Source organism: Cajanus cajan, chromosome 6 (assembly GCF_000230855.2).
Source record: "Cajanus cajan strain Asha chromosome 6, NIPB_CcT2T_4, whole genome shotgun sequence".
In the NCBI taxonomy this organism is placed as follows: Eukaryota; Viridiplantae; Streptophyta; class Magnoliopsida; order Fabales; family Fabaceae; genus Cajanus; species Cajanus cajan.
This window is the reverse complement of record NC_138522.1, coordinates 2,023,040-2,041,545: the sequence shown is the minus strand read 5'-3', so window position 1 is coordinate 2,041,545 and position 18,506 is coordinate 2,023,040. Positions and strand designations below refer to the sequence as shown.

The 18,506-nt window shown below is 29.8% G+C and overlaps 2 protein-coding genes and 1 non-coding gene across 3 annotated transcripts; 2 read left to right on the top strand and 1 right to left on the bottom strand.

Annotated features, from left to right (window-relative positions):
• The first annotated feature begins 973 nt into the window (after window positions 1-973).
• Window positions 974-3,498, top strand: LOC109795982 (citrate-binding protein). Its single transcript, XM_020355563.2, has 2 exons — window positions 974-2,185; window positions 2,290-3,498. The coding sequence occupies exons 1-2, from the start codon at window positions 1,913-1,915 to the stop codon at window positions 2,680-2,682; spliced, it is 666 nt and encodes a 221-aa protein (XP_020211152.1). The 5' UTR covers window positions 974-1,912; the 3' UTR covers window positions 2,683-3,498.
• A 2,213-nt stretch (window positions 3,499-5,711) lies between these two features.
• On the bottom strand, window positions 5,712-5,785 carry TRNAI-AAU (transfer RNA isoleucine (anticodon AAU)). Its single transcript has one exon. It is a non-coding gene; the product is annotated as a tRNA-Ile (tRNA).
• Window positions 5,786-10,326: 4,541 nt separating this feature from the next.
• LOC145949410 (uncharacterized) lies at window positions 10,327-11,819 on the top strand. The gene is made up of 3 exons (XM_083059370.1): window positions 10,327-10,387; window positions 10,460-11,134; window positions 11,209-11,819. Exons 1-3 carry the CDS (start codon window positions 10,327-10,329, stop codon window positions 11,817-11,819), a joined length of 1,347 nt encoding a protein of 448 aa, XP_082915496.1.
• Window positions 11,820-18,506: the final 6,687 nt, after the last annotated feature.

Genomic DNA, 18,506 nt, shown 5'->3' with positions numbered 1-18,506 from the left:
GATCTTAGTTGGGAGTTTGAAGGAGATATATACTTTTTTTTATTCATAAAAATTACAAGTTTGAATTCAAAGTCCTATACTGCTATACATATAACCTCAACGTTAAATAACAATTCAGGTCAGAAAGTTAAAAATAAATAATTGTTTTTGTCATCCAAATTGGAAGATGTCATTATATTAGTGGTAAATGGAAGAAAATAAAATTCATGAAAATGTAAAGCGATACTTATATACGCGTGAAAAGTCGACAAGGATGAGTACGTTGAATTTAATTATGGGCCAGGAAGGCAAGAACAAAACGGGCTGGACCATCTCATTTTCTCTTGGGAGATGATAAACACACCTCCACTCTCGTATAAACACACCCTTTTTTTATAAAAAAATATATAAAATGTCTAAATTACCCTTTAAAAAAATGAAATTCCTAAATTTACACCTCCCTTCCTCGCACCCCTTTTTCCCGCACCCCACACTCCACATCCCTCTTCTTTCCAAAGTTTCTTTTCGCTCAATGTTATTAAGCAATATACTTTTACAGTCATTCTGAATAGAAAAAAAGGACTAGCCCCACCATAACCAGCATAAGAAAGTTTCTTTTACAGTCATTAGCATTCCGGAAAGTACTTTCCGGAATAGTAAAATTATTGTTCATATAATTCCGGAAAGAACTTTCCGTAATAGTAACTTTAATATTATGGAAAGTACTTTCCGGAATTATGTAACAAAACATTTCCGGAAACTACTTTCCGGAATAAGAATTTAATATTATGGAAAGTATTTTCCGGAACATTTTTATATAATTCCGGAAAGAAATTTCCGTAACAGTAAGAAGAAGAAGAAGATGAGTGTCAGAAAGAGAAAGAAGAGGGGTGTGCGAGGTGCGGGAAAAAAAAAAAAAGAAAAAGAGGAGTGCCAGAAAGAGAAAGAAGAGGGGTGCGCAATGTCAGCAGGTGGTCTTGTAAGAGAAAGACTCTTACTTGTTCTATGGAAAGACATACTAGTACAAAAATGACTTTTAAAATCAGAGTTTTAAAATCAGTCATAAGGTAGTCATTTTAAAGTGACGCGGTGGCTTGTACTGCAACAGAACGGCCCCAGAACGGCCCGTTCTGCAAGCAGAACGGCCTGTACTGCTTTCAGTACGGCCCATACTGCAAGCAGAACGGCCTATACTGCTTGCAGAACGGGCCGTTCTGCAAGAAGTACGGGACGTTCTGAAAGCAGTACGGTGCGTTCTACAATCAGAACGGGCCGTTCTACTTGCAGAACGGCCCGCTCTGGTGTCGTTCTGGTACCGTTCTGTGCGGGGTAGGGGGTGCGGAGAAGGGAGGTGTAAATTTAGGAATTTCATTTTTTTTTAAAAGGATAATTTAGATATTTTATATTTTTTTTAAAAAAAAAAGAGGTGTATTTATAGGAGAGTAGAGGTGTGTTTATCATCTACCTTTTCTCTTTCTTCAATTCCAATCCAACAGTGATGGAAGCCCAATAGAGCTTGGCCCTTAGTGCGTGAAGAAAGTACCGAAGATGTTGCAAGACCATTCGGTCATTTCCCATTCCGAGTTACAACATATTAATTAGATAGAGGCATTTCGTGCTTATTTTATTTAATAAAAATATTTAAAATTATTAATATTTGTTAGATTTATTAATGTTATATTTAGTCCTTAAATTTTAAGATTTTAACTTTGAACCTCATCTTTATAAGAATAATTATTTTTATTTTTTATTATTTAAAAATTTAAAGATAAAATAATTTTAAAAAATGTATATAGTAAATTAAATTATCAACTTTATAAATAGGGTGCATGTGCATGCAAATTTTGGAATCCAGCTAGCTTCAGGTTATACCTCGTCTTGCCTCTTTAACTCACACTGCTAATACTATATTCCTCATCTTGAATTGAAAGGTATGGGCACTTTGTATCAGATTACACTTGTGAACATAGTTCTTTATGTTTCATTATTCATGAATAGAACAAACACCTTGCCAGTGGACCTAACACTTGGTTTCACTGAACTCCCACTAAACACCTCCAATTTCGACCATCACAAACCCTACGACGTACCCGTAACACAACGCTACAGCTTCATAGATGGAGTGCACAAACTGTGGGTATATTCCACAGACAAACCTCTCTCCCAAAATAGCACAACAAGGCCTAGATCCGAAATCCGCATTAGAGTAAGTAAAATAAGCTAAGCATTTTTCTTTTCTCAAATACACCTTATGATACTTGTGTACGTGATTACTACATTTATAATATCACATGCATTATGGGATTTTAGGGCTATGATTATTCCTCTGGGGTGTGGCAATTTCAAGGGCAGGGGTTTGTGCCATATGGTACCTCTGGCGTGTGCATCATGCAAGTGTTTGGGGCAGATTATCCTCGTGCGACAACCCTCATGGTTAGAACCTACAATAATACACTTTCGTATTATAAGGCTCCAATCCTTGTTCCAAACATATGGGGGAGATGGTTTCAGTTAAACGTGATCCACGATGTGGAGGCCTCTAATGTGAAGGTTTATTTAGATGGTGTTCAGGTTTACGAAGCAACGGGGTATGGTGGTTTCTCCCACTACTTCAAATTTGGAGTGTACACACAAAATGATCCTTCTAATTACATGGAGTCTCGGTGGAGAGGAGTTCGAGTTCTCAAAAAGGTTTATCATTGAGATTTCTCCATCTGCACCGCATGTGTAGAAGAATATTTGGTGAAATGAAATAAAACTGTTGAATCACGAAATAATAGTTCACTCTCTTTCGGTTCAACTTGTACTTTTTTAAATTCAGCCCATGGCTCAAGTAAAAAAAACATTATTTTCTGTTCTAACCATTTCAACTAAGTAACATGATTACAAAATTATCATAATTTACTTCTTGTCGTATATGGACCAACCATATCGCTAAAAAATACCAACTCTCTCGCCAAAGGGTGTCTCATGATATGATTATGAATTTGTGATTAATGTTACTCAGCTTTCATTATTTTTATTTTTACTAGCGTATAAAGATAATCTATGTCTCCGACAATTATTTTTAAAAATAATAAATAATAAAAATTACATAAAAGTAGAGTGTTATTTAAAATATAGATAATTATAGAATGAAATTTAAAAAAAATTAAAAAAAATTGTAATTTATAAAATAGCGGTTATAATAGTAAAATTATATCAAAACCGTGTACATTAAAAAATCCAATCTTTTTTATTATATATTAGTATGGCTAAAATACTTCGTATATCTATTTTTTCATTAAAAAAAAAAAAAAGAACTTTGGAAGCAATTGTGTACAACAAGAAATGAAAAGAGACAAAAAAAAAAGGGTAATTGTGTGAGTAGTGAGAAATTTTCATTTGTAATAGAAATGTAACTTGTAGTTATTTAAGGTTAAAAGATTAAAAGATTAAAACATGAAATCAAAAGTTTAGATATAAATAAATTGGTTTATTTTTTGAAGTTGTTGTGAAGCACAAAATGATCTCATTAAAAATAGAGATAAAAAACAGTTGGAGAAGAAGATATCTCATTTATATATTGTTATAAATACTAATAAAAATGAGATACTTTATCCCTCATCATAAAAAAATAAAACAAAAATGATGAAACTAGAAAAGTTTGCAGTTAAGTTCAAAATAGTGGAATAACTAAGCAAATTTGTTGAGAGATATAAATGTAATTAAGCAAATTAGTTAAGGGAGAAAGGGTTAAAAATTGTGAACACCAAAACAAGATACCCCTTTTATTAATGTTATAAATATATAGATTAGATAGTGTGTTGGTTTGAAGAAGAATGGAAAGTAATAAAATCTCCCCACCTCTAATTTTAACTTTCTTCCAATATTGTGGAAATTTGGAGGAAATGAGAGGAGAAAAGTTTTAAAATATTTTTCTTTTTATTTTTAAATTCATAATTATGAGGGCATAAAGTAAATTAGTTTTTAAAATTCATTTTCTCACCTCATAAATCAAATAAAAAAAAAGTGTTAACTCTCATCGTTTATTAAAATCTGTTCTCTCTTTTTCTCTCAATCAAACAAGACTTATAATTGTTTTCTTCTCCCCTTTTGAACCATAGATAGTAATGCTATTTTTTAATCAATAATTTAATAGTTTAAGAAGTGGGTAAAGAATAAAGTAGTGTAAATAATATTTAGGGATTAAAAAATAAAAATAAAGGATGTTTTTGACGGGAGGATACCTCGAGTTAAAATAATATATATGCTGCTGCAAAACAAATCAAGAAAAACAGAACCTCTAATCTCAAGCTCATCACAAGCATTTTACTGTACATTAAGCATTTATTTTATACAGCCACAATTATTTTGTTGTTTCATGACGAAGGATAAAACAATCGAGCCTAGATAACAACGTCTGGAGTTCTGGTTATAAAATTGCTTGTTCACTAATTAGCTATTTCTGTGATTTAATTAGAGATAACATGTTCTCATGTGATTTGTTTTATATCGTAACATTATCTGCCTTTGCAAAAGGAAATTTGAATTAATGAAAAAGTCGCAACACACTGTTTAATAATTTTATAAATATATTTTTATTATTTATTTTTGTATAAATTTTATAAATTGGAGAAAAATTGACTTCATTTTCTCACATGAATTTTGTTTAATAATGAAAAATTAGTTAAGAATAAATAACACATGAAATAGTGTAGTGTTACTTGTTAACATTTTTATATAAAAAAATATATGTTTTTAGTTTAAACACTTCGTAGACTTAAAATACTTCAAAATTCAAATCAAAGATGTAATAAATAAGTTTAATATTTATTGTATAAATTTTTCATACTGAATTTCAATAAAAATATGTGTAATTCTTCACGCCTCTTATATAAGGGATAATTATCAAAATCATTGTTTAACTAAAAAAAAAAATTTGCTTTTCAAGAAAAGTTGTGTTCATTCTTTCTAATTTCACGTTTAGCATATTTATATAAACTTGGGTAAAAAAGCCATATTTATATAAACTAAAAACATATTTAAAATTTTCTAAATATATGTATCCTATCCGGTGCAGCTGAACGTGAGTTCTCTTAATTTAATGTGTTCACGGGCCATGCCTTTAAGGCCCAAAGAAACAGTCCAAAATATGTGTGATGGAAACCACTTCAGTAAAACAGTTCAACAGTTTCCATTTTATCAATTGATTAGTCTATTGTCGTTTATTTTAATCATATAAGTGTAAAATTAGTATCATCTTAAGAGTTAATCACCTATACACTGCTAGTATAAACTAACAACCAATTATATCTTTTAATTGTGTCATGTCACTGTAAACACATTTACTTTTAATAGTAATATGACACAATTAAAAGATATAATTGATTGTCAATGTAAAAAAACTTTACACCGATAATGTATAGGTGTTTAACTCTTTTGTTAATACTTGATGCTTGTTGAAAAACTTATGGAATAAGTTTTGGGGTATAAATAAAGGGTTATGGCCTTTGAAAATATAAAGGGTAGCTATAAAGAATGTTCCCTAATTCTGCGATCTTAAGAAGAGTCAATAACCTAATGTATTGCTTTAACCCAGTTTGCAAAGCCATGGTTTGTTATTTATTCGTGCACGGGTTTAGGGTTTAATATCTTAAGAAGAGTCAATAACCTGTGGATTTGTTGTTTAATATCTGACTTTAACGAAGTTGGAAAGGAATAGAAGTTCTGAAAAAAGAAAAAAAAATTCATGGCCCATGCAGGTCTCGAACCTGCGACCTTCGCGTTATTAGCACGACGCTCTAACCAACTGAGCTAATAGGCCAAGTTGTTTTGTCTTAAAGTTTTATCATAGTTAGAATTTGTTTTGTAAATAGTTACACCTTTGCAGTGTAGTTAGATTAGATTGGGTTAATCAAGGTTTACGTGTGAATCTTAACTCGCTTACACTCTTAAGTGTAAAATGTTGCTTTTATTGATTTTGTTACTTCAGTCTGTATATATATAATATAATATAAAGATAAATTTAAGAGTTTGATATATTTTTAGTTTTTCTTAAGCAGTTTGTGTTTTATTTTACTTCCTACAAATTTATTTTTTTTTACGTAAGTTTTATATTTTGACAAATTGTAAAGAAATTCAATCCCTATATTTTTCTCCGCCAACAACTTTTCATTTGTACAAAAGTTTTTTGAACTTCTGACGAAACTGATGTAGTGACATCCATATTTATTTTTTGTTGTAATGCCATCTATATCTATATTTTAATTTTAATTTTAATATATAACATAATAAGGTGATTAAAGGGAAGTTACTATTAACAATCCCAATCTATTTTTAAACCCACATTTTTAAAACAAAAAATATTTTTTTACACAAATACCTCCTAATGTTTTTTTTACGCCAAGTACCCGTACTGTTAGACACCCCCACAAAATAGTAACTTTTAACTGTGTTGTGGGGTGATAAATAATATTAAAAAAAATATTGTTTGTTGATCGCATTAATTAAGTGTGTTTTTAATTAAAAATATTAGTTATATTATACATTTGGTGAATTTTGGTATTAAAAGACATTTCATTAATTAATTATTAATTATTTGGAATAATTTGATAAATTTAAATGAGATGAAGTACCATGATAGTCTTCGATTCTTTTAGCTGCCAAAAATATTTATTAAAGAATATAAGAGGAGAGTGTAAAAAATTCAAATAAGTTTGATCTATTTAAAATTAATTTGTTTTAGATTATAAAATTTGACCTTTTTTAAAAAAATTGAATTAATTTACTTTATAAAAATTATCTAATTAATCATCCGTTTTACAAAACATGGATTGGGTTTGGTGAATATAAAATAAATAATTAAATTTTACCAAATCGAATCAATTTACCTTATAAAATGGTTTGGTCTAACTCAATTTAAAATTTAAAAAAATTTGATCTATGAACAAATTTAAAGTATTTATTGATTATATTACTTCATTTAATAACTCATAATTTATATTGAATTCAACAATTCAATGATTAATTAAAAATAAATTAATGAATAAATCATGTTAATAATTTTTTTTGTAAAATTTAAAAATTATTTAATATTTCGTTATATAAATATATATTAACATATATTTATAAAACACGTCATACATTTATTTGAATAAAATTTTGAACAAAATTTAAGCATGAGATTTTTTTTTATATATTTCTTGAAGTTTGAGGTAAATTCTAATGTTAAATAGTAAATACAATTTATCACATTATAAAATATTGGTTTGGAAGAGTTTAAACACTAAAAAGTGTCCACACAATGGGTAGTGAATAAATCATATAAGTGAGTTTGATATCACATAATCCAAAACCTTAAGATATTAGGCAAGTAAGTCCTTTTCACTTATTTACTGTTTAACATGTCTAACTTTAACCGATGTGAGATTCACTTCACACTTGAACTCCAATATTTCTCTTCAAGTGTGAATCTTTTTCACATGGTCAAGTTCTCCCTCAAGTGGAAGTCTTTTTCATCCACAAGTATTCTTGCCAATTCCATTATTATTTGGGATCCCACTCTCGGATCCATTGCCAATCCTATTGGTCAATAGGCATTTGAGTCAGTCATTACCCATGGGAGTTAAACATTGGGAGCACTCCATCCATGGATAACGAATAAAGCACACAAGTGAGTTTTACACCATATCACAACTTAAAACTTTAAGGCATTAGGTAGGTGAGTTTTTTTTTCACTTATATACTACTCAATATTCTAACTCTAACTAATGTGAAACTTACTTCACACTTGAACTCTAACACTCATCCCAAGTGTGATTCTCCTCATGCTCTCCCTCAAGTGGACTTTTTTTTTTCATTCACAAGAATTCAATAGTGGCTTACTTGCATTGTCGTTACACATTAACGAGACACATCGTCCACATCTCTAAGAAGATTTTTTGATACAAAAATGATCTCACTCTTGGATCCTATGTCAATTCACTATTAGTATTCACAACCAATTTCACTATTTAATATTTGTTTGAGTTGATTACCAATTACTTAATTAAATCATCGGCTCTGACATCACTGTTAAATTAGAGAGTTTTAAATATCGAGAAGCATTCATATAATGGATAGTAAGAAAATCATATAAGTTAGTTTAACACTATATTATAACTGAAAATTTTAAGACATTAAATAAGTGAATTTTTTTTTACTTTATATATTACTTCATATATCCCAACTCTAACGGACATGAAATTCGGTTTAAAAAACGGCTTTTTGACCAAAGTGGGGTTGTTTGACAAGTTATTTACGTAAATGGGACTCTTTTGAAAGTATTTACGCCTTTGGGGCTGTTTACAACGGTGTCGCTATGGCCCATAGCGACACCCATGCCACGTGGAATTTTTTTTTTGGCCTAGGGTGGGCTGGAATGAGCCATACCAGTGTCGCTATGGGCTGGGCCAACACAGTTGATGGGCCAACAAAAATGATGTAGCCCATAGCGACACCATTTAAGAAAAAAATGAAAAAAACTAAAATAATTTAAATGTAACCTAAAAATAATAAACTGAGTTTACTTATTATATATTTATAAAAATAAAAAATAGTTTTTTATAAACGTAATTTTAAAAAATGTATTTAATTATTTTTCTGAGTGGCGCTATGGCCTATAGCAACACAGTGTCGCTATAGGCCATAGCGCCACTGAATTATTTATTTTTTTTAATTATTAACTTATTTTGTTTTAAAATTTGTTTATTTTATATTAACAGTTAAATATTAATTTGTAATTCTAAACTTATTTTTTCTCTAATTTCTTTTGTTTTCTATATATTTTTTTTCCTTTAAATTATTTTATCACGAATTAAAAAATGTATTTTATTATTTTTCTGAGTGGCGCTATGGCCTATAGCGACACAGTGTCGCTATAGGCCATAGCGCCACTAAATTATTTGTTTTTTATTTATTTAAATTATTAACTTATTTTGTTTTAAAATTTGTTTATTTTATATTAGCAGTTAAATAATAATGTGTAATTAAAAAGTTATTTTTTCTCTAATTTCTTTTGTTTTCTATATAGATTTTTGTCCTTTAAACTATTTTACCACGAATTAAAAAGTATTTAATTATTTAAAAGTGGCGCTATGGCCTATAGCGACACAGTGACGCTATGGTTATACCCCCTCCTAGCTACAGTTTTTTCGCAGTTGAAATCATATATTTATCAGTTACGTTTTGGTCTGATTTAAAATTCTGAGCCAGTTACGTTTCTTTTTGATTCGGTGAGTATAATTTTGTTTTTGTTAAGATATAAATTGTAGCTATTTTCACTAATTAATTTTTTTTTTGCAGATATTATGGATCAAATGATTGCTTATATTTACACTGGAAAGATGTATGAAGGTGCTGAAGGTGTAACATTTGATGGACCAAGAAAAGGAATGTATATTAAACGAGGTATCACTTTGGATATATTAAAGAGAAGGATTCACAATAAATTTAGTCTTAACTCAAATCAAGTGATATTATCTGTAAGTTACATATTTTTAGTTTCACAATGTGATAACAACATATATTCTTCATTGGAATTGAGTGACGATGATGATGTACAATGCATGATAGAAGCATTTCAGAGCCAGAATGTGATGCCAATAATGAAATTATATGCTGAAATAGGTATGTAAGAATCTTCTACTTTTTCATTAGAAAATTTGTCAATTGAACGATCACCTTTGGTCACAAGAGACGAAGATGAAGATGACGAAGAAGATGAAGACTATCATGTTTCATCATCATATGAAAGCATTGATGAATCCAATGAAGATGAAATTGATAATTGTGAACCATCTGATGATGAGGTACAGCCGGATGTTCTTGTTAGTAGTCCAATGGTTGAACCAATTTCAATGTATCCATCTACTGAAGGTAACATCTGAAAATTAAATTTGTCAATAATTTGTTATTTGTTTAAAATAAATTGTTGAAATTAATTTTATTGAAATTACTAAATTCATTATTATTAAAATAGGTGGAAGTCAATTTTGGGGTAATTTACCCCACTACACTAACATCAATTGGAATCATCCCGATGAAGAAGATATCCCAGGGATGGATGTCGGTAGTACTTAGTCAATTGGGCAAGATTTATATGTGGGGTTGGAGTTTGAGAATAAAGATGCAGTTAAAAATGCAGTCAAGCAAAATGCAATGAGAATGCATCAAAGTTTTTATGTGGTTGAGTCGAAAAAGACTAAGTGGGTTGTTAGATGTCCAAATGCACATGATGGATGTGGATGGTACATGAGAGCCATTGAGTCAAAGAGATCTGATAAGTGGAAAGTGACTCAGTAGGGTGGACGTCATACGTGTTTGAACATGTCTTTGTCCCAAGATCATGCTAAGTTAGATTCTGAGTTAATTGCAACATTCATACAAGGTAAGTTATGCAAAGTTTATAGTTTATATTAATGATAATTTATCTTAGTGATTACTAATATTTAATATGTAGGAATGGTTAACCAAGATCCATCAATCAAGATTAGCCTTATCCAAGAGAGAATAACATCTCAAACTGGGTTCAAAATATCTTATAGAAAGGCTTGGATGGCGAAACAAAAAGCAATTGTTAACGTTTTTGGAGATTGGGAAGAATCGTATGCTTATTTACCTCGATGGATGCAATACATGAAAGAAATTGCTCCAGGGTCATTTTATGATCTGTGTCATGATGATTTTTTTGTTGGTAATCGTTGTCATCGTGGTTACCGTCAATTTCACAGATTATTTTGGACATTCAACCCGTGTTGTGATGCCTTTAATTTTTGTAAACCGTTGATACAAGTTGATGGCACTCATCTATATGGCAAGTATCGAGGTACATTGCTCATTGCTACAACACAAGATGGTAATAACAACGTTCTTCCTCTTGCATTTGCTGTGGTTGAAGGAGAAACATTACTTGCGTGGTTGTGGTTATTGTCTCATTTGCGGTTACATGTTACAAACAAAGAAGGGATATGTTTAATATCTGATCGACATCGTAGCATTAAATCGGCCATTGACAATGAGGCAATTGGTTGGAGACCGCCAAATGCATATCACAAGTACTGCATTAGGCACATTGCAAGTAATTTTAATACTCGATTCAAGGATGTGAAACTTAAACAAAAGCTTGTGAAGTTAGGTACGTATTGTTATTTTAAAATTTTTAATCATTTCAAAAAAATTTATTGTGCATTATTTATAATTTCTATGCAGGGTATACACCGTGTAAGCACATTTTTTATCGTAATTTGCAAAAGTTTTGTGAATCTAGCCCTCATGTTGAAAGGTGGATAGGAGCGATATCAAAAGACAAATGGAGCATGGCATATGATGCAGATGGTCGAAGATATGGTCATATGACAACAAATTTGTCTGAATGTGTTAACAAGGTGTTAAAGGATTGTAGAAATCTCCCTATCACTGCATTAGTTCGATCGACTTATACCAGGTGCGCTGAGTATTTTAGTAATCGTGGTAGTCGTGCTTTAGCCGATGTTTCATCTGGGAAGGTCTTCGTTTCAAAGTTGGTTGAAGCTTTGCAAAAAAATCAAGAAGAGGCTTGTTCCCACCAAGTTTGTAGATACGACATTCAATCTTCAAAATTTGAGGTTGAAGAGGCCTTTGATCTAATAACACAAACAGGAGGGAAGAAATGGGTAGTCAATTTAAAGGAACGATACTGTCAATGCGGAAAGTTTACAACATTTCATTATCCTTGTTCTCATGTTATAGCTGCATGTGGTGTTGTTAGCATTGATTACTACTTGACAGTGCTTCACCGTCAACTGGAAGACCAACAATCATACCAACATCTTGGAGAGTAATTGTGCATTCTCCAAATGGCATGTGAAATGTGTGTGTTTCTGGTCTCCATCGTTCTACCAAAGCAGTTAATAAACCAGGACTAACTTTTATATAACTCAACCGAGCAATCCATCCAAATCCAGCCTGGTCTAATAACGAAACTATTTGATGTGGAATTCCGTCAATTCCATTACGTGTTGGAGCAGCACGTCGTGCTAATAATCTCCTATCATCTTCTCTATTCCAAACATGTTGCGAAACATGTATGGATTGCAATGACAATAAATCATCCTCAATGGGTCCACAACTCACACGCATAGATGTAGAAGATGATGCCATCTATAACAAAATTTAACAACACATTATTTCATCCATTATATAAAATATAAATAAACTAATATAAATTACACAAAAATAATTTAATTCAATTAAAAATTAAAATAACACGTTATTAAATTAAATGAATTTATAATTTAAATTAAATTCTTTTCTAAATCAATATAAATTAAACAGAATTAAAATAAATCAATTCAAAATTTAAATATAATTATAAATTACACAGAAATAATTTAATTCAATTTAAATTTTAAATAATTTTTTTAAAATAAATTAAAATAACATGTTATTAAATTAAATGAATTTATAATTTAAATTAAATTCTTTTCTAAATCAATATAAATTAAACAGAATTAAAATAAATCAATTCAAAATTTAAATATCATTATTTTTAAAATAAATATAAATTACACAGAAATAATTTAATTCAATTTAAAATTTAAATAATTTTTTTTAAAATAAATTTAAATAACATGTTATTAAATTAAATGAATTTATAATTTAAATTAAATTCTTTTCTAAATAAATATAAATTAAACAGAAAAATGACGTAGCCCACAGAAAAAAATATACTCATAATTTAATAATTACACATAATTAAATTATAAAATATAAAATTTAATTAAAATAAGTTTTTATATAATTTATGTAAAATGACGTAGCCCACAACGACTTTCAAATAATTACACAAAAAAAAATTAAATATATATAATTAAATTACAGTAACTATAAAAATGAATAAATTTAATTAAATTACAGAAACTAATAAAACATAAAATACCTGAAAGCTTGAATAAATCTGGAGCTCTGCCGAAATTCAGAAAATAAAAATTAACCTGAAATAATAATTAAAATATCTAAACGTTACACAAAATTTAAAAATAACAAAATAATTTTATACTAAATTCAACACATAAATTAAAAAAATTAAAACTTACCTGTTCTCGGATGCTGGATGCGCAAGGGTGAAAAGAGGAGGGGACCATCTGACGGTAAAAACCCTTATATAGCCAATTTTTTTTTTTTATACTGTTCGAAGCTACGTGTCAAATTACTACTGGTCGAATCTGCAGTAATTTGACATGTGGTCACTGTAATAAATTTTCAAACTACCACTTTGTCGCTGTGGCCTATAGCGACACTGTGTCGCTATAGGCCATAGCGCCACTATATATATATATATATATATATATATATATATATATATATTTTAAATTATTAAATAAATTGGTTTTTATCACATTTTAATTTATTTACGAATAACATAAAATTATGTATTTATATATATTTTTCTATTTCTGATTTTTCTTTATTTTTTACAATTTTATTTTTCTATTTACGTTTTTTAAATTTTAAAATAAGTAGCGCTGTGGCCTATAGCGACACTGTGTCGCTATAGGCCATAGAGCCACTGTGTCGCTATAGGCTATAGCGCCACTGTGTCGCTATAGGCTATAGCGCCACTATGTTTTTGTTTTTGTTTTTTAATTATTAAATAAATTGTTTTTTATCACATTTTAATTTATTTACGAATATCATAAAAATATGTATTTATATATTTTGCTATCTCTCATTTTTCATTATTTTATACATATTTATTTTTTATTTACGTTTTTTAATTTTTAAAATAAGTGGCGCTGTGGCCTATAGCGACACAGTGTCGCTATAGGCCATAGCGCCACTATATTTTTGTTTTTTTTTTAATTTGTATATAAATTGTTAAGTGGCGCTGTAGGCTATAGCGACTTTAGTGAAGCTGTCTTGTGGCACTATAGGCTGTAGCGACACTATCAATATGGCTTTCATGGCTTTCGTAGAGTTTAAAAAAAGTCACGTGTCACTGGTGTCGCTATGACCCATAGCGACACCGTTGTAAACAGCCCCAAAGGTGTATATTCTTTACAAACGCCTCATTTACATAAATAAGTTTACAAATTACCCCACTTTGGTGAAAATCCCTTAAAAAACTTGAACTCCAACATAAAAGAAATTTAACTTTTCCCACCATATTCAACTCTATTAATTTTCACATTTATTTTTTTGGTTCATTGCTTTAACTTGTTATTTACGTACCGGGCCCCCAATGTCTTCCGTATATCAGTTTGGGGGTAAAGTAAAAGTTTGACCAAAAAAAGCATTTGAACTGTGAAGTAACTCATGTTGGGTACCAAGGAGAGCACGAGTAAAAATGTAAAACTACTCCCTTTCAAACGTCATATCTATCCTGCCTTTAGTTGTAAAAATTCAATTCAATTACCTTTTATCTGCTTCATGGATTCTCTTGTACTTGAGGACTACTGTTTTAACAACAAATAACAGCGGTAGTTATTGACATTAATATCATCATCATTCATACACAAGTTATCATTTTCACAATTGATTAATATGTAGTACTCCATTTCAATTTCACATTCACAGTGAACTCGTCAAACGAATTAGGTTTACGAATCAATTACGTTTGGTCAAAGCTTATTGTCGTTAGAACGCTACTCAATATATCGTGGAAATGAACTCAATTGGTTTCGTAAAACGAATGCTTAGAATAGTGCATGCAATTATAAATAAAATGATTTTATCTTTAAAATGCAATAAAACGAAACATTCGGTTTGATGTTTATAGAGATGTTGGAGGAATATACGCATGAGTACACCGACGCTCCGGAAAAGAAAAGATGAAAAGGACAAGGAAAGAGAGAGGAAGAAAAGTATAGCACCGACGCTCTTCGGAGTTACTACGGTAAAAAATAAAAAAAATGAAGGTGATAAATATGTGAAGCATAGGCAAAAGAAAATTGAAGATGACCAAAAATGAAAAAGGGAAAAGGTGAGTTATTATGTTTGGCTGCATATTGTGGGAAAAGGAAAAGAAATGAAAGCGTAGGCTAGGGTGTGCAGTGGCAATGAACTGGCACTAGGCTGCTAAATGGACATGGAATGAAGAACGTGTCAAAATTTTCTCTTTCTTACCTTAGTTTCCGCCAACGCTATGATTATTGATTAAGATGAAGAGTGAAGAGTGAAGAGAGAAGACATTCGCCAGCTGTGGCCTCTTGTTCTTGTGGTCCCCTACCCCTACCCCTACCCTACCGCTTTCAACTTCTTACCCCAGTACCATGCTTTCTAACGTCTCATCTTCTTCTTCTCCATCATTATTATTAACTTATCAATCTTCTTAATAACCTGCGTTTACTTTCATGCATCAATCCCGCAAATCCTTCTTTTTCATCCATCTGCGGTAGACTGTAAGAGCATCTCCATCGACCTTATTTACAAGCAACTCCCAGTATTACATCATTATTATATCAGTTCTGACTCATTTTATGAATTGCTTAAATTTTAGTAAAGTTACTTGTAAAAATAATTTTGTTAAAATTTAAGCAACCCGATGTGATAATGATGTGACACAAAAATTACTTATAAATAACTTTTATCGGAAATGCTCTAACATCTTACTCCAAACGTAACCGCGCTAACATGAAACATTCACCCACATGTTTTTCACACCATAAAATCATAAATGCTAACCTTTTTTACTATTTAACTAAACAAAATTGAAATATATCTCTAAACTAATTAGAACATATATATAAACTAAATTATAGATGCTTGTTATCTGTAAAACTACAACACCAACACACCGATAAAGGAGACACTTGGTTGGTTGGTAAACTTGTATTCAATGAACCCCAATGATAGCAGATTGAGTCCACAAAAAGATATTCACAACACTGTATATTATTATTAGGCAAAAGTTAGTCTCGCGAATAAAAAATGATTAAGTATGTGCAAATGCAAATGTAATCAGAAGCAAATCATTATCATGGACAAATTTTTTAAATAAATAAAGCAACCCTTTTGTTATTTAATATATTTAAGTAATCCCACCGCCCGAGAGTAGATGCCCACGTGGCATAAAGTTACAATATATACATGTCAGAGTTTATATATATATATATATATATATTATTTTTATTTTTTCTTTTTCTCTCTTTACATTACATATCATATTACACTTATTTTCCCCCTCCTTTTTATGTAACTTTTTCTTTGAAAATTTATTTATTAAGTATGTTTAATCATTAAAAATCTGTTGTTTAATATGAAAATTTTAATGACATATTATAATCATAATGAAATTTTATCAACACTTTTTCATGCTTTCTTTATTATTCATATCAAACTAATAAAAATATAAAATAATTTTGAACCTTTTATATAAATTATAATAGATTCATTGAGTGAGATATTAGAGCCACTAAAAGTTATAATTTTATTCTTAAATATTGGAAATAAGTTAATAAGTTTGAAAATACTTGTTAAAATAATGTGGAAGATATGATGGGAAAATTTTGTATAAAGTCGTCAAAATAGTTAGAATTCGTGAATTAACCTCGCTCGTCACATGTTTGAATTGGGTTGGACTATTATTTTTATCAATTTCAATTATTTGAAAAATCCAACCCCATTCACATGGCTCACCTACATTCAACTCATGGATAGCTAGGTTGATTCACAGGTTATATATATGTTAGGTCAAAAAATATCGATCTTAGATCCATCAGATTATAAGTTTTATTTATAACAAACTTATACATTTTTCAAGATAAACATTGTTTAAATCATTTTATAAGATAAATAGTAAAAATACGATTGATTATTATAACATTAAGTCTTTTAGATGAAAGACTTCATTTGCAAAGACAAAAAGCTATATTTTTGTTATTATTGTATTTTTATCCTTTAGATGAGGGACTTATTTTTAAAACTCCCTAACAAAGCACCAACAACTAGTTAAGGTTTTATAAGGTCATTATATATGATTTGTATTTAGTTAAATTATTTTGTTTTCATTTGTTAGAAAAGGTGCAACCAGACAAACGATGATTCTTGTGATTTGAAAAATAATAACATATACGTATCAAATCTTTGACACAAATACAATTAAAATCGATAGAATTTATAACCAACCTGATCAACTATACATGTTAGATAACGCATGACAAGATAATAGTTATTTTCGATAATTCTAAACACATTTATAAACATGTTTGAAAACATACCAACAAAAATGCACCCAAAAGCGATTGTTTTGCAATGAAATTAATAATAAATTTTTTTAATAATTTTTTTCATAAACCCTCATAAAAAATAAAATAAAATATTTTTAATCTACAAAAATTATAAAGAGGATAACAAAATCCAAATATACGATCTTAGTGTTTAATCTTTGATATGATTGTAACAATTTCGTATATTTTAAACTACTATTAAAATCCATTTTTAGTGTAAGAATTTGACATCATATTTAAGTTTTACCCTAAATTGTAACTACCAATTAACTCATTTGTGAAAAAAGTTCATAAGGATTTAATGGTAAAAATGTCCACATCATATATAGAAGAGAACCCTAAACCTAGAACAAAAGGCACACCTTTAATGCCGCAGTAATCCCCTCATTGGCATGAAATTCTACCATTTTATTTAGGTTCCATGACAGCATTTCTTATGCCTCTGTGTTGACCGTAGTATTTTATGGCAATGACGTATTGCTAATATATAACTCCTTGTTAGTAGTCACGGCTTTAAATCTTTCATTTCAGCAAATTAAATGCGACGTTCGCATTAACGTTCTTATAGACTATGTTTTTTAAAGGCAAAGAAGGACAAATGCTTATATTTGACAGGTAAACTTTCTGTGTGTCGTTTTGTCATCCAGATTGAGAATGAAATGTCTTTTACCAAACCCAACCAGCATCAATTGGTCTGATTTAATGACCCGAAAAAATAGATATGGAGTGATTTACAACAAGGACACCGATATAAATTTCAGCTAGTTTTAAGGGTTCAATGTAAATAGTAAATAAAAATCCGATGCTTGTTTCAAGTTAACTACTAATAGTAGTTTCAATTTCAAACACGAAACTTGAATTCTATGTATGCATGATTATAATATGTATTTTTTAATGGAAGCGTAGAATTTCATAAAAATAATATTTATATTGAAAAAACTAAAGAATGAATTAATAAAGTGGTGAAGAAAATGAGTGGATCCGTGGCAAAAAAGGAAGATCCATGAGCACATAGTTCATGACCCAGATCTTGAAAAGAAAAAAGGAGGGACCCACAGATGATTATTGTGTAACAGCACACAGACACAGTCAACACTCAACACTTATGATAAAACTCCAGCGTGGACCGTACAGCTAAAACGTTCTCAATTTGCTTTCTATTTTCTTGGGCACAAAATCAAGCAAAACGCGTAACATTAAAATAATAATAAAAAAAAGACACTCTTCAGTCTACATACATACACATACGTTGCGTACGTAGATACATAATACATTAGAGAGAGTAGATTGAGTTCTTAAGGT